Source organism: Perissodus microlepis, chromosome 11 (genome assembly GCF_051167445.1).
Source record: "Perissodus microlepis isolate ML-2025 ecotype Zambia chromosome 11, ASM5116744v1, whole genome shotgun sequence".
Classification (NCBI taxonomy): Eukaryota; Metazoa; Chordata; class Actinopteri; order Cichliformes; family Cichlidae; genus Perissodus; species Perissodus microlepis.
Genome location: NC_140471.1, coordinates 20019359 through 20045106, shown reverse-complemented (window position 1 = coordinate 20045106; position 25748 = coordinate 20019359). Strand labels below are relative to the sequence as shown.

The window sequence follows — 25748 nt, the reverse complement described above, 5'->3', positions numbered from 1 at the left end:
AGACTTCCTGTCCGAGGATGAAACTGAAGAGAGCTTTAGAGAGTGAGGGAGGAAGGTATTAAGTCAGAGCCGCTGAATGAAGAGAGAGACTAAAAATGATGGAAAAAGAAGGAGAAATAGGAGAAGAGAAAAATAAGAACGCACTGACACAGGTGAGATTTACAAACACAGATGGAGAAGCCGATAGACAGGAGGGTGTTTGAAAAATTTGGAGATATTCCGAATGGGCAAGTACATCTCGTTCACAGATTTACGCACAAAACAGAAATGGAATTCTACCTGATGATGAACTGCTTAACGCAGAAAGACGACTTCCAGAAACGGGGATGAAGATACAAAGTTGCAAAGGTCACTGAAAGCTGAAGCATCCTTGGACAACGATGAAGGAATTTTGGATTAGGATTTAAAGACACCCCAGTTTCATCATAGTTGACTTCAGAGTTACTCATTTGACTGATCTCCTTTTTCTCAGCAGGTATGTCATATAAAATTTCTATTTTATTAAAAAATTGAAAACTTAATGAAGTGTTTCACCAAGTTAGATTTTTGTGAACTGTTTCTTAATCAGGGTGTGCTGAAACACCAACGGCAAGCTTTTAGTCCAATCGCGAGTACATATGACTCTAAAATCAGAGTTGTCTTTAAGGGTTTAAGTAAAACTAGGAAAAAACATAATATATCACTATCACACTCCATAATTTTGCCTTATTTGTTTTCTTGAATGCTGTCTTTTAGATGATCAGTAGCACACACACACACACACATACATAAAGCCAGACTCCCACGCTGCTAGGATTTATTTGCACAGTGTTATTTTGGATCTTCCTCTGAGCCCTCTCTTTTCCTCCCAGTATCATTTTACAGTCATTGCATCATGACTGTCTTTGATTTCGGAAGAAGAAGAGCAACAATAAAATGGAAACAGAGATGCATTAGATTACATCTGGGTTGCCTAATGTTGCGGTATTACAGTACAGTTACACTAGGCAGTATTTACAGCTTATAGCAGATAGAGCGTGTGAGCCCTACTGTAAATTTTATTTAAAATTAATAGCATTTTAATTTTCCTACCATAAATCTTTACTTGATGGCCCATGATGGCAATAGAAGAACAAACATGAGCTCGTCGTGCTGTTAGGGTTGCCTAAGGATTCCAATCATGTTATAGCTGTATCACATGTATTAACTCTTACATGATTTATTTGACATTTGACATCAGTAAAAATATCCTATGTAAATGTCATTCGTTTAGCCTGAAAAGTGATGACTTGAGAGGGTCAGTCAATTTATACGATTGCAGGTGCTACTAGATTTTGTACATTGAGGCTGTTTCAGGTTAATTTTGACCCGCGTCTGTTGAGATGCATTCTAGATCCACTCATGTGGGTCAAATCACAGAAAATTGTGGATTTAGGGAATCTTGAAACTATGAAACTGTAACTGTCATATCTGTGTGTATTTTCTATGGGATAGTGGTGACAGAGTTCAAGGGTGACCTTGACACTGTGTTCCCACCACAGCTGCCCAGGTTCCCACAGAGGTAGGCACTTGCTGGTCTGGAAATAGTAAAAAAAAACCAAAAAACATAGAAGTGATCATATGTATGACGCTCATAAGGAACAGAGGTCATACAGAGGTCAGATGGTGCCTTGATACAGACACAAGATGTGCACCCGCAAGAGCAAGAAGCAACAATGTAACTAAATAATCTAAAAATGAAGAAAGTAGAATCCCTGTATTCTGAACTTCTGAGATTAAATTAGGTGACAGCTAAATTAGATTAAAATAGAACTCAGAAGAGGAATAGGGAGTGGGTAGATCAGTGCTAGGTGGTATCTTATTGCTGTTTTGGATACACAGACTAGTTTGCAGTTATACAATAAGCAGTAGACATGATGTTTAATGGTTATAATGTATAATAAATCCCAACAGTTCCAGAGTGATCTCGCCATTTTTACTTTCAATAAAATATATTTAAACAATTATAGCTGCGATGTTTTTATTACTTAGATTAAACAGGGCATGATGTTGTGTGATAGTAGATGTTTTTTTTTTACAAAACCCAAAAATATACACTTTCTCTTGCTCTGTGAAACATTATTTAACATTAATAATTAATCATTAATTTAATATTGTCTCATAGGCTATTTATAAAGTCTAAAACATTTCATTTGGATCCTGTGAAGACATGGTTTATGAACAGTGTGTAAGGGTTAATAAGCCAAATAATAAGGCAAACTAAATGCAACTGGCTGTAGTTACGGGTGTCACGGGAAAATGTCTGACTACATTTCTAAGAGTGAAATCTAAGTGGAAAAACTTTAACAAACTGAAACGAAAAATTCTCAAAGAATGTTTGGGAACAGTTTTTAAGTAACTCTTAAATGCACAAGTTATTAGAAATAAAGAAGAAATGACAACAGGGCTAACTTTTTTGCCATTCTGCTGAAACTTACACATAGTTCATGGGTTGCTTAGGATGAATAACACTCATATTTGTGCATATATCATAAAAGAGAGAGAAAGAAGCCTAAATAAAAACTTTCCTCAGAGTGCCCCACTATAACGCTTGTAAGCACTGTTAATAATGCTGAACTAGGTCAAATAAGCTGACTAATATCAGAGGGTGTCACTGTGAAAACACTCATTTATTTCCTTCAGTGCTCTTAATGTTGTGTGGCTAGACTGCTCCGGTTCATGCAGATGAATCACATTATTCATGCCTCACCCTCAGTTGAGCATGTTATTCCCATTAGCATGAATAGACTACATTTTTCATCAGCCGGATGATTATTTTGCTAAGAGATTTGTTGTAAGCAAGGAGCACAAAACACAAACTCCAGGCATCACATACACTGGGCTTCTTAAACCTTTCCAGTGTGGCACTCACAGGAGCAATTAAACTGCATTTGGCATGGAAGACAAAGGATGCAGAAGTGAAATCCAGCTCATTTATGCGAAACATCACGCGACTTTGGCCTTTTTTAGTGCTTTAAATGCCAGTAGATTCTCCATGATTGATTCGGTAACCTTTTTCTTCTCCTTCACAGTCTTCATCTCAACACGCTGCTGCTGTCCTGTTGGCTTTAGGTGTAAAATCCTCAGATCACTTTTAGTAAAAGTCACTTAAAGTAAAATAATTAAAGTAAACAAACATACACACGCCAGCTCAAACAGGGGCTAATTAATGTAGCCATGAAATGACTCTCTTACTATAGATCTAAGCTTTTGTGAGCTATTTAAATGGAAAAGAAAACAAATGATCTATCTCTTTTTTATTATGATTAAATGAAAAGGTCCCTGGATGTCCAGAGTAATGACATGTTGTTTCTGTACTTTGTGAGAGGGTTATATCTTGGCCAATAAGAGCAAAAGTATTTATTTTTTATTTGTAATAATAGCTGGAATGAGAATTAATCCTAGCCCCTCAGGGAGTATTGTTGTAGTGATAAATAAATATAGTTACATTATAAATATATGGGTTCAACAAGCCAGATATTGGTTTAAAATAGCCATGCCAGTGTATCTGTGACAACAGCAACAGCCAGTATGAGGTCAGAGACAGAGAGAGTGAGCATCAGAGAAAAGGAGGACAGTGTGTCTCCCTATGTTTCTCTGTAGATGCTGAAGTCAAACATAGAAAAGAGGAAGCAACATAGTACAGCAGGGCAGGCCTTTAGAGATGATGTAACTGTAAAACTGCAGGTTTCTGTTTAAACATGAAAACTAATGCAACTAATGCGTGGATCTGTCAGTAAATGTGGTGTATATATCTATATCTATAAAACTTGTATTATTCTCTCTGACAGTTTCCACTTTATCATCCGTGTCATCCTCACAATCCTCATCAACATCATTAAGGTGGCTTATCACCTCATCGCACATCATCATAATGATGAACATTAATGGTACAGAGTCCTGGCTTTTCATCAACACTTCCTTTAATACACCTCAAATATCGGGTCCAGCAAACACAAGTGGTATGGAAAGATATCTTCAAAGACTGGCACATTTAGATGAGGGGCTCTACAATGACTTCTATGGCCTTTGGATTGCACTGGTGGTCATAAACTCCCTTATTTTCCTGGTAAGGTGTTTTGACGAAGGCTTTTTAATGTTGCACATAATTTCTATGTTGAAAATTAGTACCTCTTTACTAATTTTTCTCGCATCTATCTTTGAACTCTTTTGGTTTTTCAGGTCGGCATGGTGCTCAACATAGTTGCACTTTATGTTTTCTGTTTCCGCACCAAGCAAAAGACCACCTCAGTCATCTACACCATCAACCTGGCCGTGAGTGACCTCTTGGTGAATCTCTCTCTACCGACTCGCATCCTGCTCTACTACAGTGGAGGAGCTTGTATCACCTGCTCATATCTGCACATCTTCAGCTACTTTGTCAACATGTACTGCAGTATCCTGTTTCTAACCTGCATATGCGTCGACCGGTACCTTGCCATTGTGCAGGTGAGTGTCGTCTGTAGCTTGGTTACACAGTCGTGCTTATGAAAATGCTAGACACTTACAAGGCTGCACATTCTGTTCTGTCTTTGTAGGCTGAAGCCTCTCGTCGTTGGAGAAACTCCAGTGTGGCCAAATGTGTTTGCATTTCTGTATGGCTGTTTGCCATTGTGGTTACCTACTCCTTTCTTTCCACCGCTTTTCAGCACACAGGCTGCTGTCTCTCAAAGCTCCTCTTTCTCACCATCTTTGAGTTCTTTCTACCACTTGTCATCATTGTGGTCTTCACTTTGCGCATTATGTGGGCCTTAACAGACCGTCGTCTGATGCAACAGAGCAGGTAGGTAGAACCAATATTACACTGACAGATGGCGGGAAAGAAAACTAAAGTTGTTTTTCTTGTATTGAAGAAAATAAAGTGCATCCACAAAATATTCAGAGGAAATCACACACTGGCTTTGAATACTTATATACATGTTATGTTTTTGTTTTTTGTTTTTAATAAATTTGCAAGAATTTCAAGCAAACCTTTTTCACATTGTCATTATGGGGTATTGTGTGCAGAATCTCGAGTGAAATGTAAATAAATCGATTTTGGAATAAGGTTGTAACATGACAAAATGTGGAACAAGTGAAGCGCTCTGAATACTTTTATGGATGCACTGCATTAACTGTTTACATGGATTCTCTCCAGTTACTCCAGCTTCACCATACAGTCCAAAGATGTGCAGGGGTTTTGTTAAATGTTGATTGATTCTGAACTGAAATTGGGTTTGAATGTGAGCCTGTTTGTTCCATGTGTGTATGTGAGCCATCTGTCTGTCTTTGACTCACTGACACATAGGATAGTTTATATCCCATAAAAATATGCAGATAATGGTATCTTTAACTTTATTTTCTCAGGGATAGGAGAAGGAGAGCTGTCCAGCTGTTGACAACTGTGCTGATCATCTTCACAGTCTGTTTCACACCCTTTCATGTTAGACAGGTGAGCAACAAGTATTTGCAACAAGTATATATAAAGTAAAAGGCCAAGTAGTATTAATGATTGTATTCTCCCTTATGAAACTGTGGATGCTTTCAACTTTATCCTCTAAAAGGATTACAAATGAACAAATGTGAGGCAGAAAACCAGCCTTTGCTTGAACTGCTCATAAATTATGTCCATGCTTGGGTGAACCTTGACCCTGCATTGTGGGTCACCGGAACGTTCAGGACAATTTTGATTAGACAATATTACCAGGTGATAAAGCAACAAAAAAAAAATCTATATATATAACATAAATATATAGACAAAAATACATGTACAATATTTCAAACCAATATTGACATGTATTAAAAAGACAGAAAGTTTATGTATACACATACATATACACACAGTACACAGTCCTCCATTTTCAGCAGCTCAAATATAATTGGACAACTTCCTGATAAATAATTTTATGGTCAGATGAAGCCTGTTTCCTCACTAACACTCTCCAGGAGGTTCATGTATCATTGTCAGAGTCTGCAATCAAGAGACGCCTTCATGAATGTAAACACAGAGGGTTTACAGCAAGGTGCAAATCCACTGGTTAAACTTCAGGACAGGAAGGGCAGATTACACTTTGTCAGAAACCATCTAAAAGAGCCTGAACAGTGCAGGAAAAGATTATTTGGACAGATGACACAAAGATTAACTTGTACCTGAATTGTGGGAAGAGAAAAGTATGGAGAAGCAAAGAAAAAGCTCATGATCCAAAGCATACCACGTTATATGTCAAACATGGTTGGAGCCAGTGATATCGCATGGGCATGTATGGCTGCCAGTATAACAGGGTCATTAGTATTTATTGATGATGCAACTGCTAACAGAAGCAGCAGGATGAACTGTGAGGTGTACAGGGCTGTACTCTCTGATCGGATCCAGACAGCACTTCATGGTGACAAAAACCTTACCGCAGAAGCAACCAGAGTGTTTCCCAAGACAAAGAAATTGGACAATGTTCAATGCCCACGTCAGTCAACCCAGTAGAGCAGGCTTTTCCGTTACCAAAGACAAAACTGAATTCAGAAAGATCCACAAACAGACAGCCACTGAAGATGACTGCAGTAAAGTCCTGGCAGAGGAGAAAACTGAGCATTTGGATATAAATGGCTTCTAGACTTCAGGCAGTCATTGACTGCAAAGTTAACATAAAATACTAAACTAAAATACAATAGAATGTTATTATAAAAAAGATGAATACAAAAGTAGGGAAAATAGTAAGGATCTCAAAGTTATAATTTTAATAAAATACAACAAAGATAAAAACAGTAAACATTTTTTAATAAAATCAGAATCAGAATCAAAATCAGAATACTTTATTAATCCCTGGGGGAAATTATTTTTTGTTACAGTGCTCCATTATAAACCAACATTAAGACAAGACAGACAATACGCTAACTAAGAATAGTACAATATATACATATATATACATACATAAGTCACTCATAAATAAATAAATAGCTGGAAAAGAAACGTGTATTTGTAGCAGTAACCAGTGTGTTAAGTGGATGCGTTGTACAGGGAGATGGCCACAGGCAGGAAAGATTTCCTGTGTCGTTCAGTGGTGCTTTTCGGTAATCTCAGTCTCTCACTGAACGTGAAAATACAGTGAAACACAATAAACATATTAATGAAATTAACGTTTTTGTTTGACCTTATGATAAAAATGTATTTGCTTTTATGGGAACATTTGGCATTGCCTGTTTGTGCTGCAGGTGGTGGTATACTTTTACCCTGACATGCCTCACCATGTGATAGTGTACCATCTAACTGTCACCCTCAGCAGTTTGAATAGCTGTATGGATCCTGTTGTCTACTGTTTTGTTACAAATAATTTCCAGGTAAGACTGAAGTACTTTTCCTATTCTCTTCCTCCACATTCTTTAACCTAACTTGACATTTTTCTTCTTTTCTCCACATCCACCTGTCCCTTCAGGTGTGATATGTCCATCATCATTTTTTTACTCATTGATTCTCCAAATAATTTACTTCTCCTGCTGTCTCCAGGCCACTATGAGACATCTTTTCCGCCGCGCAGAGCCCAAGCAGACCAGTGGTGACATTGTCAGTATGCAGCACAGCTCTAAAGCCTCAGCAGGGACGGACAACGCCATGACTAATAATGTTATATTGATGACCAAGATTCTCAGATCACTGCAGAGCAGCAACACAGGAAAGGACCGCACACTGTAAAATATTTTACAAAGGGTGCATAAAACTATAAGTTATAGGGATGGCACAGTTAAAGTTCTGAGTTCTGCAACTTGCTGACCAGCAGAACTCACAGACACTCAGTGCTGCCATTGTTTGTTTTTTTCAATGATGAGCGCCAACACAATAACATGCAGATATTCACATGTATATGATATTCACACCAAGAAACATTGCCATCGCTCTGGACTGACTTTTCATTTGTCAATGTCTATAGACACTTGGTCAATTTAGCCAACTGCCCTCTGGATATTATTAGAAACTACACAAGAAAATGTCTCAATAAAATGGTAAATATTCCAGTGTTGTCTGTTTTCCTTTTTTTTCTGCCATTCAATTTGGCAGAAATAAGATGCAGATTAATCAGTGGCGTGGTGTCACTCTTACAGAAAGGTGAGACTCTTTAACAAGACGAACTGGACCAGATTAAAACAGTGTGCTCGCAGCCTCTTGCTGGACTCTTCCTGGCTGAAGAATTGTAAAATGTTATTCTTTCTATAGTTTTCATTTAGATACACTGCTAAAAAAATGTGCTTGGCCTCTGACATTTTTACCCCCTTATCTTTTCTGGCTGTTTTTTTTTTCCGTCAGTTTTGCATGTGACTAGACTCAGTGTCATTGCTGGTAGCATGCGACAATACCTGGACCATACAGAGGTTGCACAGGTAGTCCAATCCTCCAGGATGCCAGAAGGTTTGCCGTGTCTTCCAGCACAGACTCAAGAGCATGGAGTAGATTCTAGGAGACAGACAGTTACATTAGAAGAGCTGGAAAGTGTTTTAAAAAGTATTTAACCCATCAGCAGAACTGGTATCTGCTCCTTTGTGCAAAAAGCAGATACCAGGAAGAAGACTGCCAGAGCCCTACAAAATGACCACTTGCAGGTGTCCGGTATGAATGTCTCTGACCAATCATTCACAGACAACCTTAATGAGGGTAGCTTTACTCAGTGGGCCCTGTGCTTACTGTCAGGACATTGGAGCCTAATTGACGTTTGCTGTATAATATCAAAATTTGCCACTGCTGCCCTGAGCTTTTCTTGCAGGGTCACCCTGAGGACTAACCCTGAGGCATGAAAGGTTCTCGAAAAACCATGGAGAACGTTATACTGGCTTTAACATTGTTCAGCATGACTGGTTTGGGGATGGGTCAGGCATGAAAAGGCTTATGGAGGGATGCACAGACCTCTACAGGCTAGGTTACCCACCCTGACTGATATTTGGTATCAAAATGAAATCTTTGAACTGATTCGCAGACCCCACACTCGTGCAAGGCATCCTGGGTTCCTCCTGGTGCACAACAATACCTGGCCTCATGTGGCGAGAGCATGCAGGCAGTTGATGCAGGGTGAATTGCAGAATTGATACCACTGAGTACGCTCACCTGACTTAAATTCAATGGAATGCCTCTGGGATATTATGTCCATCCAAGTTGTCCTGTCCTGTCGAGAAGCTCAGTGATGCCTTCGTCCATATCTGGGAGGAGATCCTCCAAGGCACCATAAGTTTCCTCATCCTTGTTAGGCATGCATGCAAACAGGCCATACATAAAGCCATACAACATACTGAGTAACATTTGGAATTGTTGCAATGAAATTTCTGAAAAACGGACTAGGCTGCTACATCATTTTTTCAATTTGGTTTTCAGGGCGTCTTTAAATTCAGTTCTCTGTTGGTTGATCGTTTTCATTTCTGTCAAACGATGTGGGATCCTTTCTTTCCTAACACATTACCCAGTCCACATCAGTACAGGCAATCTTTTGAGCAGTGTCGTTACCATTTATAGAACTATTGGTTTAGCAAATGAAGCAATAAAACACTTAGAAAATACCTGACTGCCCATTAAACTGTATCAATGGAAAACTGTACATTAGGTGTGTCAAAAGTAAAAGTACTCATCCTGCACCAAAATATTCCCCATCAGTGATATATGGATCGCTGCTCCTGATATTTAAGGTGGAGCTCATTTTAAACACTTGTTCTCTTGACTGTTCACTTTATGGGTTGACAAAGTGGATCATCTGCCTCCATCTCACCCTATATCTAACATCCTCTTCTGTCTGCATTTCCTCCTTCACTACATCCACGAACCTCTTCTGAAGTCTTCCTCTTTTCCTCCTGCTGGCAGCTCCATTTTCAGCATTGTTTGTCCAGTATATCCATCATTTCTGCCCTCCATGTGTCCAAATCATCTCAGCCTTGCCTCTCTAACTTTGTCCCCAAACAGCTCAACTTGTGCTGTTCCTCTGATATATATACTAATTTCTAATCCCATGCAATCTTTAACCAGCTCAGAAACTGAGATGTGAATGTAAAAAGTATATTAAGTATATTAAGTGAGGGCATTTTCCTCCTCAATCCCCAAACAAGTAATATAATCAGAACATATTAGAGAATAATAACTACTGATGTACACCAGGGAGCAGCATTGCCTATTCTTTGAAAAAAACAATGGCGAACGAGCCCGAAGGAAACTTCAGCGCATTGGAAACCGTTTGGACGAATGAAATCAACGATTCTGTGAATGTAAGCACAGGGTTGTTTGTTTGTTTATTTATGTATTTTTTTTATTTTTTTACAACAGAGTATAATATTATGCGATTTTTAAATAGCCTGAAGAACTAATGGCTTCTAATTAATCAATCTTCAGAGCCTGTTTTTGAAGCTCTAGATCACAATAAATGTATATTGGAGCGCTGTTAGGGAGGAAATTAACCGAATTAATGGTCAAGTTAGTCGAAGTCAATGATTTAGGAACAACATATAGGAACATATATAGAGCTATAGGACCAAGTTCTAGGAAGAGTCGAAAGCGTGCTAGCTAATAAAGAAAAGAGTAAATGAATGAATGAATTATGAAGAAATAAATAAATATCCTCCATTATGACTTTGTGAATTGTCTTTTTTTCCAGTTCTTGAGGTCCATTATTGTTGACATATTTTCATTTATTTATCTTATCAATCCATCAATTTTCCATGCAGTTGGTTCCACTTATATCATGCTAGCTAGTTGCCCTTTCACCGTCCATAGGTGAGGCGTTCGCTGACGTCACGAAGGTTTTCTGATGGCCACGCCCCGCTGTGTTAATGTGGAAACCATTGAAATTGGTGAGTGTAGTAAACCCTGTGGTCACCCAGTTAGCTTGCAAAGGTTTTGCAAACCTAAAGAAGTGAGAGTTTTTTTTCTTCTTCTTCTTATTTTTTTGTGCTAACACGTCATAGAAGTTTTCCACAATGCGGAACTGGCTGAGCTTTACCACAGCGCTGTAAAATCTCAGGTACGTTACACGTTCCTGTCTGTCATGAAAGTGGGTTTCTCCGCTATTAACTCGCTAACGTAAGCTGCTTAATATCAGCCAAGCCTAGCTTGCTAAGGTAACTTTTTGCGTCAGTCAAAGTCAGGTTAACGGTAATGCGCCTGAAGTCTGGTGTTTTTCCTCTCAGTCCAGACGAGAATACACTTTTATCGCTGTGCGCCTTATTCGCTTAAAACGGCAAATAATTTTTAATATATTCATTTATTATTTATAGACTGGCAGGTAGTTCAGGTGAGGCAAAACATGTCATAACTGGTCCAACGAGCCCCCCGGACCTTCACGTGTACAGACAGTCCCGTGAGAATAAAGCTCACACACCTCGAGGAAGTTTAAAAAAAAGTTACCTTTCTACATTAATTTGTTCGGATTACTAACTAAACACAAAAACACTTTGATCTTTCTCTTTGTGAAAATGACAGAAAACTGCACAAGGCTCTCATTAAAAATTAAACAAGCTTTTTTTTTTTCATATTGCTCAACTCAGAAGAGCCAGGCAGAAAATGAATAAGTAAAGAATAGAAGAATGGTCTTTGCCATGCTCTCTTGTAAGGTATGTCTCAATAGGATCTGCTTGCTTTCTGCTCCACTTACGCAACAGCAATAGTGGTGTAATAATGGTTTATTTTTTAATGTGGCTCTTGTCTATGAGTCTGATTTCGCTATTATGACTTAAAGGTTCTAGATAGTGGCGATGTCACTGGATTTAACAGAGCAATCTTGGGTTAATTCAGTCTAAGTTTTTTGATCGTTTGGCCCTTTATTTGATTCTATGATGCTTATACTTATTGTAAATTATTTGTTATGTCTTACGGCTTAAGTTATACAAACCCATTATGGGGTGAACCTCTCAAACCCTAGACTGAGGGAATCAGGTGTCTCTGTTCGAACTCTTATGCCTTTTGTTGGCAGTGTCTGGTTCCACTTATTCCCCTTGAAAAGAGAGTTGTAAGATAAGAAAAAAAATTAAATCCTAAGGGCACTGATCTCTTCCAGGATGATGATAGATATGAGAGTGCTAGGAGTCTATGACCTTCACAGTCACCAGATCTGAACCAAATTGGATACCTGTGCATTGGTATGGGTTGATCTGTTTGACCACTCTCTCCATCAACATCATCTTATCATTAAGGGAGGTATTATCTCTTTGAGTAGTGGCTCTGGGAGTTATACAATTAATATAATGTATTGTATTCTAATTTTTGCTATATAACTTTTGTACTGTCCACTTCCTGCTGTGACAAAACAAATTTCTCACGTGTGGGACTAATAAAGGTTATCTTATCTTATCTTATCTTATAAGGAGGGAATAAAGCAATTCTGGGGGAAGATGTTGCTATAACACCCATCTAGGACAGTGGTGTGTTTTTTTTGTTTTGTTTTTCATTCACACTAGAATTTACTTGCAGAAATAACAGTTCATTAAAAAAATCTACTTAATAAGACTTCTGTATCAGCATTTGGAGACTGAACAGATTTTCTGGAAAATGCACTAACAGGTTTCCCTGTTTAAATCAAGGCAAAGCTACATCCTGTGTTGTCATAGCTTTAGCTTTTTGCACAGCTGGTATCTGTTTATTTTTTTTGTTTGTTTTGTTTTTGCAGGTTAATATGTAACATTATTAGTAGGAGTTTACCGAGAAATCTCAAGATATTTTAACACTGGATGCCTGACTAGCACAAACTTTCTTAGTTGGACTTGCCCAAACTTCATGCACACAGCCACTTCTATTCAGGAGTTCACTGCAGGTCACCACCACAAACATCTGCTGGAGACCATAAAACACTTATTACCCCACCTCACCTCTCTTACACTCTTCCCTACCCATCACCATTAAATACTTTTGGAGATGTGCTAAAACTGGGATTGTTCTCGCCTCTGTGTTTCTTTTGCTTTGACCTTAGTAGTGACTTGTTAGTCTTCTGAAATAGCTTTATCTTCTCATAAACTATAAAAAATCAAGGTGAAAACTATGCCTATTACATATTCTTTTTGACAGTGATAAGATGGTAAGATTGTGCTTGCATTTATAGGAAAAACTGTGGCACAAAGACATATATACTGATCTATAACAGCCACAAGCAAATGGTTCCCCTGAAGTCAAACCAGACTGAAATGGAGATGGCAGCTGAGGGTGGAGATGCTTCTCATCTTCCAGAGATCAGAAGACCCAAGGAAGAAGAAGCATATGACAGTGACAGTGAGACAGACACAGACGAGGAAGGCAGAGGAGTACGAATCCCTCTGCATCGCTGGGTAATGCACGGGACAGTGATGTTTGGACGTGAGTTTTGCTATGCCATGGAAACCGCCCTGGTAACACCAGTTCTGCTGCAAATAGGTAGGAGACACAACACAGTTTAACACATAAAGGCAGACGGGCACTTTTTTCCCCCCCCCAATAATGTCACTTTCTGTTACTGATATTTTTTGTGCATCTTGTTAAGGTGAATTGTGTTACACCAACATGTTCATAAAAATGATCCATAAGATGCTTCCAAACTGGCATCGGCAGTACCTATAATCTGTAGTTTTTTCCTTATCCACTAGTTAGTTATCTTAGTGGCATATTTGTGGCAGCATTCTCCTATTCACTGTCAAAAAACTTGAAGATTGATTGCAGTGTAGCAGCAATTATGCTGTGTTTGGTTCACTATCTATATAACAATAGCTGGATTTGATTTGCAGTGAAGCTAACCACTGTTATCCGAACGAGATGCACATCAGTCTGTGGTTGTGGTAGTAGTCAGGTAACAGTGGTGACTTTGTGGAATTTGATTGTTGTCACAATTCATTGGTTTCAGGGCTGCTCTTCTGTATCATGTAGCCCGTATCTCTACTCAAGCGGGGAGCTTTGTGGTTTGATGTCAAGTTAGCAACCATAACAGACCTGGAACAAAAGCATTTTTACTGGTTAGGTATGAGAAGAATGTTTAACACAGCACATTTCACTTTTCTGCTCCATTAACAACATGATAAGACTGACTGATTCTAATTAACGTGTCTGATTGGGTAGTTGTTTTTTCATATGCCAATGGAGTTTATTGCTAAACCTGTTGAATGTAAATGATCTACCAAGTAATATTGGTTATAGATGACAACGGACTACTGACATAGTTATTGAACTGAATCAGCCTCACTTATTTTTTGGAATGGATAAGTTTTAAGCTAATTACATTAGAAAAGGAGAAATCTTTATGCTTTTTATTTGCTTTTTAAAGCTTCAGGACTTGTAAACGATTGTGTTAAGACTGAAAGACACTGCTGAGCTGGTGAAACATCGGGATTTGTTTTGTCTTACCACTCATACTCTTGCTTACTTTGCCATAGCCAACACCTTTAAAACAAACATTCAGCAAGTGCAGTGCAGTTCATTTTATGCTGGGACAGGTTGTAATTTTGAACTTACCTTTGATTATTGCCAAATAAATGCATCCATAGCTTGTTGAAATCCCAGGGTTCTTGACTGAACATGTGTTTAGAAAACTGTTTGACATTGCCTTTAAGCACAGTAAATGTGTTTTATTAACTTGTTTCAGATACAGAACTTTGTTCATGTTTCTTTGTTCACAGTGCACAAGGTATGTTTGTAACCTAAAACTCAAGTGAAGTATAGACACGATTTTTCTTGGCTCATGGGTTTATCATGCTTTTACTTACCGTATGTGTACTTTTTAGCTCAGACAAACATTTTGAGTTTTCTTCCCCATGTACTTGTATTGGACACACCGAGACACACTCATGTATAACTACTTCATTAGTGAAAAGTGTATAAAGCATCTCTGAGCTTTGCTGCATAAATCTGTTGAAGAGGAAATAAGCAGTAATGGAAAAGACAGATGGAAAGAGAGATATTTTTCATGCTGTGAGAAAGTTATATTCGCTTTTGTTGACTTAAGGGAGAAGGAAGGCAGGAACAGAGCATAATGTTCCCATGAGAATTATCCAGCTCAGTCAGCCAGCTGACATAATTCATCAGATTTTAAACCTAAAAGTACACTTCTTTTAGAGTTGATGTACAGTAAAAATGGAAATGCCTCTCCGGTTTGGAAATGGGTAAAAACAACTGAAGAGTAGTGTTTTGAGATTTGCAGACATGCTGTAACATAGTTTTGTCTTCGACATGCACAACTACAGGTTTCACCACTTTCCTGTTTGTAGCATATTTTTGACTGTGTTGATGTAACTGGCCACCATATTACCAAAAATGCTTCTGCTAAGTTAAAAACCACTGATAATGGAAAAGCACTAGTGGTTCTTCAGCTGTGGAATGCAAGTCATGTGATATTATTAAAACATGGGAAAACTTGCCCTTTGTGTATTGAAATCATAATGAAAACGTTCTGTGCCTGTTCCTGCATGACAGGCATCTAAATTTGGCTTAACTTTGACTTAACTTATTCAAAACAGAGCCTGGTAGATAAGTAACTTATTACAAAACAATCATCAGCTTTTTGTCAGCATTTTTATTTTATTTTAGTGAAAGCTAAAAACTGGTTTGCAAAAGAGTCAAAATACAAATATCTAATGCCAAAGCCTGATAGATCTCAATATTTAAAAGAATAGACAATGGACGAATACTGCCTTGCATCAAAATAAAAATAACAGATAAAGGTATAAATTCTGCAGAGTATGTTTTATTCCCACCACCGCCTAAATAAAATGACAAATATGAGACATTTACTTACATTTGGTTGTAATACATTAAGTATTAAGTTTTGTGGCCTGCCATAAAACAAAAACACTTGCTCTTAGATCAGATCAGATTAGATTGCTGTTTTGTAATTTGTCTTTAAAGCTCTCTGTGGCTTTGCTCCAGGTTACATTTCAGATCTCCTTAGCCTGCACCTAACCACTCCAACTCTGCGTCCTCCAGTCAAATACTTACGTGGGTCCCACGCTCCCATTTAAAATCTAAAGGTGACAGGGCTTTCTCTGTTGCTGCTCCAAGACTCTGCAAGAGTCTTCCCTCTTTTATACAGTTCTCCTTCTCATTGGAAATCTTCAACTCAACTTGAAGACCTACCTATTTTCACAGGCTTTTGGATCACTTGGAAACACGGTCTATTCCATCTCATTTATTTAGTTTTTTTATGTTATTTGATGATGTATGCGTGTGTGTAGGGATGGGTATCGTTTAGGTTTTATCCGATACCGGTGCCAAACCAGTACTTTTGAAATGGTGCCGGTGCTTAAACGGTGCTCAAACCGGTGCTTAAAGAATGGAGAACACAAAATTGGTCCAAAAACCTCTCATGTTCAGCTGGTTTTTTTTGTAAAAAGATAACAATGTTAGCCTTTTCTGCAGCTATAGGGCACATATGGTATCACTCTTGGCTGGAAGCAGTGCTTAAACAATGAAAAAAAACAAGAAAAAAAACACAAACATCGTCCAAAAACCTCTCATGTTTAGCTGTTTTCCACTTTTTCTTTGGTCATTTTTGCCTTTTTGGCCAGGGTGAAGGGAGTATCTGCCATCAAACAAGAAGACAGCTGCATGTAACTACGAGGTGTTTGCTAGTTCACCTTACATGCATTAATTTAATAGTGGTTAGCCTACTCAACGTAAAGTATACACGAACAACATTAAGCTACTCACGCAGAGAAGAACGGCTGCTGCTGCCATCATCATCCGTCATCATTTCTGCTACACTGGCAGGGCTAGGGGCCAGGACTCTCCTCTTCGGATTTTTGGGGGATGTTGCTAACTCCGGGTCCGATAACAGGCACCACACCTGCAGTAGATGCGCTCGGTGTGAGGTCTCGCAGCAAGCTATCAAATACGGCGCATTTTTCGGCTTTAAAAAAAAAAACACTATGCGTCGCCAGGTGTTTCATCGGATTTGAGGTGTTACCTCCTTTGACAGTATCACAGTATCACCTTAAAGCACTTGTTGCAGGCTGCTGAGTTTACATATGTTGCTGTGAAGTACAGCCAGACTTTTGACCGCTTCGCCTTGGGCATTTTTAATCTGTAGCTCTGCTCTAAAACAACGTACGTACCTGGACCCACCTACTATCCTCGGAAACGTAAAATGATTGGCTAGAATTCAAAGTGTATGACATCTCAGGAAAAAAAAGCACCGAAAAAAAGCACCGAAATGTGCGCTGCTTTTCGGTCTGGTTACTACCGTTTATGTCAGAACCGGTGCCATCATGGCACCGGATACCGGTACCCATCCCTACGTGTGTGTGTGTTAGTGTGTGTGAGTGTGTGTGTGTATATATATATATATATATATATAAGTGTATGTATATATATATATATATATATATATATATATATATATATACACTTCACTATGCTGTGGTTGTTTTTTAATTCTTATATTAGCTTTAGTGTAATTGAAAATACTTGAATGAATCAATTGTGTTTATTTTCCAGGTCTTCCTGAAAAGTATTACAGTTTAACCTGGTTTCTCAGTCCTATCCTGGGTCTCCTCTTCACACCTCTGATTGGCACAGCCAGTGACCGCTGTAGTCTGCGATGGGGCAGGAGAAGACCGTTCATTCTGGGTCTTTGTGTAGGTGTACTGCTGGGAGTGGCACTGTTTTTAAATGGTTCATTAATAGGTGAGTGGAAGGCTTCAAGGGAGATAATCTGCTAACAAATCATAAAAAATGCAGTTCAGCAAATCTGGTCTGTGTATATTTTGTGGTATTCTCTACAGGCCTTTCCGTCGGCGACACTCCCAATAAGCATACTATCGGCATCGTTCTTACTGTGCTGGGCGTGGTGGTGCTGGACTTCTGCGCTGATGCCTCAGAGGGACCAATCAGAGCTTATCTGCTGGATGTTGCAGACACAGATGAGCAAGATATTGCGCTGAACATTCATGCATTCTCTGCTGGTAAGTGTATGTAGATTTTTCGAGGTTTCGTTCTCAACATTCACAAGACTGTGAACCAGGAATTCATTCAGCGGGGATCAGACTGTCAACATTCTTAGATATCTGGACACCAACACACAGTTCACCACGCATACTACAGCTACTTCGTCCTCTTTCCCAGAATGAAATTTAAGTTGAAGATTCACCTCTTTGACACAGTGGAGGAAAGACATGGGCCGTGTAATTTGAATGTTTACATGGATGCAGAAAGCGAATGTTCTGAACATTATCAAAAATCTGAATACATGCATAATGTTAGGATTACAGTTGCACAACCCTCCATACATATTTACAAATAATAATGCTACACTAATCCCCTCATACCTGTCTCTTTAGGGCTTGGTGGAGCAGTAGGATACATGCTTGGAGGTCTAGACTGGACTGGCACAGCTCTGGGCCAAGCATTTCAATCACAGGAGCAGGTTCTCTTCGTGTTTGCAGCCATCGTCTTTATTATCTCTGTCACACTGCACATGTTCAGTATCCCTGAGCAGCCCTTCAGTCCATCAAACCAGGTTAAAGACACAGAAAATGGGGATTCTACTGGCCAGGTATCTTTGAAGCCAGCTGGCCGCACACTGGATGTAATTACAGAAGAGGATGCTTCTGCTCGAGCTCGATCCAGAGACGACCCTGAAACAGATCCTAAGGAAGGGGAAATTGACTTTCTTGCTGTGGAGCGAGTAAGGAGTAAAAGTGATTCAGTCTTAGCCATGCCAGATGCTACAATTGAGTTAGATGCAGACCTTGACCCAGACACACAAAATTTCTTGCCAGAGACACACTTTCAACCTGAAATGCAAGAAGACCTTGAAGATGTTTTCAAACTATCAGATTCCAGTGCTGAAGCCCCACCTTCTGTCGGACCACAACCCCCTCCTGATGGGATGACCGACGTGACGCCTATAAGTTCAGTTTTATCTGAACTTAAAGATTCAGCAAATGGTCATCCGTCCTTCCAGCAGACCAACTGGGGCTCAGAGGATTCCCAGTTGAAACGGGTAAAATGGCTGCTGTGATCAAATATGGTTTTTGTTTGTTTTTTAGCTTATGGTAACTTTGAGACAAACAGTGTACTCCCACAAATTATGTATCATTATCAACCTATTGGTAATTATACTATTCTACCTCTTCAAAGACAAAGAACATCTTTTTCAGACATTAAGCCCGATACCTTCAGTTTCCTTCAGTAATTTGTACCACACTGCCTCTCTCTTCTGTCCTAGCAGGCCAAACCTGCCAATGGTTCTGAGTTCCCCAGTGTTATGAAAACCCATGGCACCAAGCCGGGAAACCATACATCCAGTACACGGCCAGGCAGACCCACCTACTACAGACAAGTATGGTTTAATTTATTGTTTAATCTTTAATTGACAACATAGGTTATTTTGCCGATGTTTAAAAACTGATTTTGGTGGGGTTTTTTCTCTTCAGCCCTCATTTACTTTTTCATATTATGGTCGAGTTGGAGCACAACGGCATCGAATGCGACACACAGGACATTTCAGCCCTCGGCCAATCACCACGTCCCAAAGTTTGAATGATTTAAGCATCATCCAGCGGCATACAGACAGACGACGGTTGCAGCTTTCAGCCAGCAGTCTGTCATCTGAGGGCTCCAGCAGTGAGGGAGGAACAGACAAGGGTGGGAGTGTACGGCTGCTGTGGTTGTCCATGTTGAAGGTGAATTTCTTCTTCATTCTCCTCTTTTACTACAGCATTGGGTTATGTCAACAGAGATGACTGATGTTCCAGTAATAAATACTGCCTGTATTACTTTCACTCTAGATGCCCAGTCAACTCTGGAGATTATGTGTGTGTCACCTGCTCACATGGTTCTCCATTATAGCTGAAGCTGTGTTTTATACAGATTTCATGGGGCAGGTTATTTTCCAAGGAGACCCCAAGGTATACACACAAGCACACACATAGAGATACCTTCCAAATCCCATCTGTATTGTTGTTGAAGCACTACCTGCCATCATTTGGTATTTTGTATTCCTTGGAAACCACACAGTAGTGCAGTGGTTTTTAGCACATTGCTGTGATCACCCTGAGAGGCCACAAAGCTCCTGCAGGGAAAAAATATAAAGTGAAACTAAGTTGAACCTTTTGTATCATTATTTGTCATTTAAAGGCAGGCATTCCAGAAAAACGTTTGAGGACCACTGCTGTATAAGAACAGACAAGCAGCTTACCGCATTTTACAATTTATGAGTATAAGGCACTAAAATGTCAGTGGAAGTCAAATCGTCAGTGTTTCTACTTTTTTTCTTTTTTCTTTAAGGCACCAGCCAATTCCACAGAGCTACAAAATTATCACAAAGGAGTACAGATGGGCTGCTGGGGACTGGTGGTTTATGCTGCTACTGCTGCTGTCTGCTCTGGTAAAACTCAAACAGCTTCATTTTTTTATAGAAGTATTCAGCTAACTACTCAGTGAATGACAATTTTTCTCCACCCAGCCATCCTTCAGAAGTATCTGGATCATTTTGATCTCAGCATTAGGGTCATCTACATTCTTGGGACTCTGGGATTCTCAGTTGGTGAGCTGACTTATTAGAATAGTTGAAATATGACTAAATGTTGTTAGCCTCTGTAAAGTTACTTACGGATTGGATTCCCTCTCATCTTAGGTACTGCAGTCATGGCAATCATCTCTAATGTTTATGTTGCGATGGTGATGATCAGTACCATGGGCATCATCTCCATGAGTATCTCCTACTGTCCCTATGCATTACTTGGCCAGTACCATGAAATCAAAGAGGTATGATCACACTCATATTCCTGGTGCATATTAAAACCATTATGGTCAAGTCTGAGGTTGTTTGACCAAATGTGCTGTGATTCAGTTCAATTCAGTTTTATTTATATAGTGTCAAATCACAAAAATTAAAAACAATCCTTATATTTAAAATTATGTTAATATCCCCAATTACTTTTGAGCTTTTGAAAATGATTGATGTGTCTATAAATGGCTCCAGTTTTTATAGTTTCTAAACAGTTAATGCAATAATTAAATTTAAACCACTTTAATTAATTACTATTTGTTTTGAGCCTCTTCCCCATTTATTCAATTAGAAACATCAGTCGTTTCAGTATAGTTACAGTCTTTCCTGTCATGCTTCTTTTCTCAGTACATTAACCACAGCCCAGAAAACACTCAAAGAGGTTTTGGGATTGATTGCGCTATTTTAACCTGCCAGGTAAGTACTGTACCAAATTAAGCTGACCCTGATGCATAAATTCAGGTTACACTGAGCAAAATGAGAAACGTTCAAAAGTGAAACGGCATGTTTAGGTTTTTGTAAATAGTCTGGTTACAGTATTTCCTCTTTCAGGTTTACATCAGCCAGATTTTGGTGGCATCAGCACTTGGATCTGTGGTAGAGGCAGTTGGCAGTGTGCGTGTCATTCCCATTGTGGCCTCTGGGGGTTCTTTCCTTGGCTTTCTTGCAGCTTGTTTCCTTCTCATTTATCCTGATTTGGAGCCCAGCAGCTCAGAGCAGGACGAGGATTCGGTGGGTTTTCCTGGAGTAGAAGACCAGAATGCAGAAAATACCAGTGAGCAGACTCAGGCTCTGCTGAAACTCACAAACACAGATACAGAAACAGAGAGTTTGAATAAGATGGAGAACCACTCTTCTACCTGAGCATGACCATACAAAGACTTGCTTAGGATTATGCTCATCAAGCAGAAATCACAGGATGTGAGGTTTTTACCAAATGCATCTACCTGATTTACAGATTTTACATTCTGGACCTTTCTGAAGGAAAGATCAGAAAAAGAAAAAAAAAAAAGACATGGCGGAAAGTTAGGTCCATATTAAGATATCAAGGTGGAGCTGAGCTGGAACAATTATTTGCTTTGTGTACTAACAGAAATAAGTATTTCAGTTTTGATATGTTTCATTTGTCGTACTACCTCAGCTCTAATGCAAATAAATTTCCAGCTGGTTAGATATAAAGAGGCCATTAGAATACCAAAAGACAAATGACTGTTGAAAGTAAATTAGATGGTACTACTGAAACAAACTTTATTGAAAAATGGATTTAAGAAGCACACAGGGCACTTTCTGTCTCTCTTCTGAATGCTGATGCTGCAGAGTAAAGTAATGTCTGACACTTTACATCATAGAAGCTGTTCTATAACTGCTTAATAGACAATCATGATGCTGTAAAAATTATGTGTATTCCTGCATTACCTGCAGGCTAAATACAGAAAACATTTTCCAATTTCTTGCTGAAGTGCCTTGAGATTATATTTTTGTTTAAGCTCTTTTTGATGCCAGATATTAATGTTGCTGGCTTTAATGCAATGGGATTCTGTCATTTAGACATAGGTCACTTTAGCTCACTCAGTATTTTGTCATCTGTGCATAAGGTTTGTTGCATTTGTGGAAACTGTTGTTGTCAGTATTGTCTCTGGCAGATAATTGGAATTCTCTTTGCCATTATTGCTAAGAGCAGCGTCTCTGTCTGTGTCTGTGTGGTGCTGGTGAGAGCTGTGCACACAGTCTCCAAGAAGGAGAAAATCAGTTCAGGGTCAGTAAGCACAACCAGAATTCATACATAAGGCACACTTTTGAGGAAGTAAAAGAATTTTAAGTGCGCCTTATAGTCTAAAAAATGCGGTACTGAAAAAGTTCTTGTGCGTAAAGTGCTTCAGTGAGCTGAAATTTAAACTTAAAATATCTCAAGATATATAAAATAAAAAGATAGTCGAAATTAAAAGTGCCTCAAAGGCTTTGAACTGAACATCTCAATATCTGAACATCTTACCTTGGGCATGGGCATCTGAGAGGTTCCATAATGCATAATGTGTGTCTGTTGTTGACCACACAGAGACTTTCAGAGTTGTGGAGACTTTTTTGTGTTTACTTGAACGAAAGGATTTATTTTTAGTCGCACCATTGAGATTTTATCCTCAGTTTTTCAATTCTGCAAACGAAATCTAGGCTGTTTTGAACTTGACTAAGTTCATGAAAATCAGGTTCCGTGGCAGAGTTAAAAATGTGAAGGACAGCAGACAAGTGATCATTGCTGAAAGAGGTTGTTTATCTTTATTTGTTAAACGTCAGGACTGAGAATGTTTGTAAAAAACATCTCTTTATGTGTGGAAGGCTATCCTCTTTGAAGAATAAAAGAATAAAAATCCAGCAGTCACACTGACTTCAAGTGAAAGTGTAACAAAGTGAGTCAGCGCTCTTACCCTGATGAAGTTAACTATTTTAGCCGAAACATCAACAGCATAGTTAATTTTTAGCAGTGACTTACACAACACCTTCTGGTGTATTTAATAGTGCAAAAATGCCAATTTCAGTTCTAGGTTCATTTCTCTCACTTTATACTGTATCTGATTCAAAAGTCAGATGTTTTTTCCTTTCAGATTTGGACAGCCATCGCTTTTAACACCTGCCAGTTTGTCCCAATTTAGTCCCCAGCTTATCAATTCATGCAGTTACCTCCGTGAACAAGTAACTCCCTGTCACAGTCCCTTTCATAGAGTGCATTTCTGCCAGCTCCTTTGTAATCTCACACTCTTTTGTTATCCCACGTACAAAGATGAGAAACTGGGCTGTGTTGCGGACCTAACAGCGCTCATCCAGAACTGAAGTGAAAAGTTAAAATTGTCTAGCTAAAGCCTCACATTTTTCACAGTGTCCTTGATCTGTCTTGTTACTATTTGCATATTTTCAAATACTTCTTTTATCTCAGGGCTAATTAGCTGGGCAGAGTCCACCAAATACTCTTTGATAAACTCCTCATCTGAGAACAGCCTACTAGTGATGGGTAGATGAGGTCTCGTGAAGCGTTTCAGCACATTCCCCAAACTGTATCGATGCTATGTCGACACAGTGTTGTTGTTTTGCTCCATACTGACACCTGCTGGACCTTAAATATCATTGCAGGCAACTTACTTGAGACTCACAAAAGACACTGATTCAATGACCTACTCATACTTGTATACTCTGTAAGATATTGTACTTTCCATGGAATAATTTTATATCTTTTACATTTCAAATATTGTAGACATCTTTAAAATATATTGTGAATGACATTAAGTGAAAATTAAAATGAAAGTATTGTGAATTTAATATTACCCATTTAAATGTAATTGACTCAGAGTTTATTATAAATTTCTATTCAGAAAAATATGTTTATCCAATGTTTTTGCATTCAGTCTATTAAGTTTTTTTGACACCATTTCCCCAGCTTTGGAAAACACATGCTCACGGGGCACAGATGAAGCTGGGGTACACAAAAACTGTAAAGCCAGGTGGAAAAGGTTCGGATAAGCTGTCTTCCTATTCCCCCAGTACGTTAAAGGATCCTCTGATCTTGGAATGTTTCTCTCTGCCAAGTAGCTGGACCTTTGGACCATTGTCTGGACCTCAATGATGGAGTCCGCTGTTGCATTGTTGTCTGCCAACTTCTTCATCGAGCCGCAGGTTTTCTGTAATAATAAAAAATGCATGGCCATTTTAGTTTTTGTCATCTACCCCAAATTAGTACACATTAGCATCAAAATAAATGTAAGAATAAGCTGATAATACTGAACTTGTCTGGAAAAGGTGACTGCTCTGATGAAGGGCTCAGATGCTGTGCGGGACTGCAGCACACTCCATTTTCAGGCGACTGACTGCCTCACTACACTTGGAGGAACTACGAAATCCGAGTGTTTTAAATCTTGGGTCTAAAAGTGTTGATAGGGTCAACACACTTAATGACTCCAGGTTAGAAGCAGTGTCTGTGACATGACGCTTAAGTTGGTCATGGAGATGGGTGGCTGCTTGTGTGTGTAGATGTAAAGAGTTCCAGTCAAGTGCACAATAAAGCATTTTCATCATTGGGATGACCTTTGATCCTGAAACTCTCCTCTCCTCAGACAACTCCACTGTGGCCTGATGGAAAGGGGCCAGCACAAGAAGTGCTTACAATGTTACACTCATCAGTTGGAGTTAAATCTGTTGAAGAGAAGCAACAGATACCCAGACTGGTTCTTTCTCATCATGTAGCCGTGACAACATCTGATATGTGCTGTTCCAGTGTGTTGGTACCTCGTTGATAAGTTTCAGGACGGGCCATCCCATCTGCTGCTGCACTTTGGCAAGCTTTTCTTTGGCTGTAGTGCTGGATCTGAAGAATGATACGATTTGTCTAGATTTGTCTCTTATGGATGAAAGTTCAGAGATTTGATCACATGATTTCTTGACTAATAAATTTATTTTGTGTGCAATGCAAACTGAATGTTGCTGCAATCATGTTTGGTGCTGTGTTGGTCAGTGGACACCTTACCTTATTTGTGATGGCCCAGTCATCCATCATGCCTGTTTTGAATTGGGCCAAATTGTCTGCAGTGTGACTTTGTGGAAAGTGTTTCACAACCAACACAGATGTACACAACTGCATATTCTCATTAATGTAGTGACAGGTAAGAGCCAAGTAAGCCTCCATGTTCAAAGAGGTCCACGTGTCAGCTGTTATACTCACTGCCACAGTTTGCTTTACTTCCATTTTCACTCGTTCGAGTTTCTCTGCATGTTTTTTGGCTGTCAATTCCTTGATGGTCTGAAGATGAAACAAAATTAAATCAGTATGCAGTACTTAACATCAGCTACCCGATGAGACATTGTCTATACAAACCTTTCTGGTTGGCAAAACGTATGATGGATCAAGGACCTGAACCAGCCCCCTGAACCCCTCACTCTCCACAATACTAAGCAGTTGGCAGGCCTTTATAATAAAATTCAGGACTGCCTGGCACAGAACAGTCTTCCTAGATGCTTGATTTCAAAATAATAAAACACATATTAATAAAAAAAAATTATGATAAAGCTGCT

At 39.1% G+C, this 25748-nt stretch overlaps 2 protein-coding genes across 3 annotated transcripts; both read left to right on the top strand.

Annotated features, from left to right (window-relative positions):
• On the top strand, window positions 1–7950 carry LOC146377654 (G-protein coupled receptor 20-like). Its single transcript, XM_084944553.1, has 7 exons — window positions 1–475; window positions 3810–4087; window positions 4201–4467; window positions 4557–4801; window positions 5365–5449; window positions 7204–7329; window positions 7496–7950. The coding sequence occupies exons 2-7, from the start codon at window positions 3893–3895 to the stop codon at window positions 7679–7681; spliced, it is 1104 nt and encodes a 367-aa protein (XP_084800679.1). The 5' UTR covers window positions 1–475; window positions 3810–3892; the 3' UTR covers window positions 7682–7950.
• A 2872-nt stretch (window positions 7951–10822) lies between these two features.
• On the top strand, window positions 10823–25739 carry LOC146377653 (polyamine-transporter SLC45A4-like). Of its 2 annotated transcripts, none has more exons than XM_084943036.1 (13): window positions 10823–10976; window positions 13047–13354; window positions 17399–17587; window positions 17686–17865; window positions 18241–18905; window positions 19134–19244; window positions 19339–19587; window positions 19693–19812; window positions 20192–20291; window positions 20370–20450; window positions 20541–20671; window positions 21042–21110; window positions 21246–25739. In XM_084943036.1, exons 2-13 carry the CDS (start codon window positions 13099–13101, stop codon window positions 21555–21557), a joined length of 2463 nt encoding a protein of 820 aa, XP_084799162.1. In that variant the 5' UTR covers window positions 10823–10976; window positions 13047–13098; the 3' UTR covers window positions 21558–25739. The 2 variants fall into 2 exon arrangements, with proteins under 2 accessions (XP_084799162.1, XP_084799161.1); XM_084943035.1 differs by having other exon boundaries at window positions 19131–19244.
• Window positions 25740–25748: the final 9 nt, after the last annotated feature.

Bases quoted from the DNA above. Each gene is read 5' to 3' on its own strand.
- LOC146377654 (XM_084944553.1), top strand. From the start codon at position 3,893: ATGATGAACATTAATGGTACAGAGTCCTGGCTTTTCATCAACACTTCC. The intron at 4,468-4,556 runs GTGAGTGTCGTC...CTGTCTTTGTAG, and splicing joins GGTACCTTGCCATTGTGCAG to GCTGAAGCCTCTCGTCGTTG. The intron at 5,450-7,203 runs GTGAGCAACAAG...TTTGTGCTGCAG, and splicing joins CACCCTTTCATGTTAGACAG to GTGGTGGTATACTTTTACCC.
- LOC146377653 (XM_084943035.1), top strand. From the start codon at position 13,099: ATGGTTCCCCTGAAGTCAAACCAGACTGAAATGGAGATGGCAGCTGAG. The intron at 13,355-17,398 runs GTAGGAGACACA...TTTATTTTCCAG, and splicing joins ACCAGTTCTGCTGCAAATAG to GTCTTCCTGAAAAGTATTAC. The intron at 18,906-19,130 runs GTAAAATGGCTG...CTTCTGTCCTAG, and splicing joins AGGATTCCCAGTTGAAACGG to CAGGCCAAACCTGCCAATGG.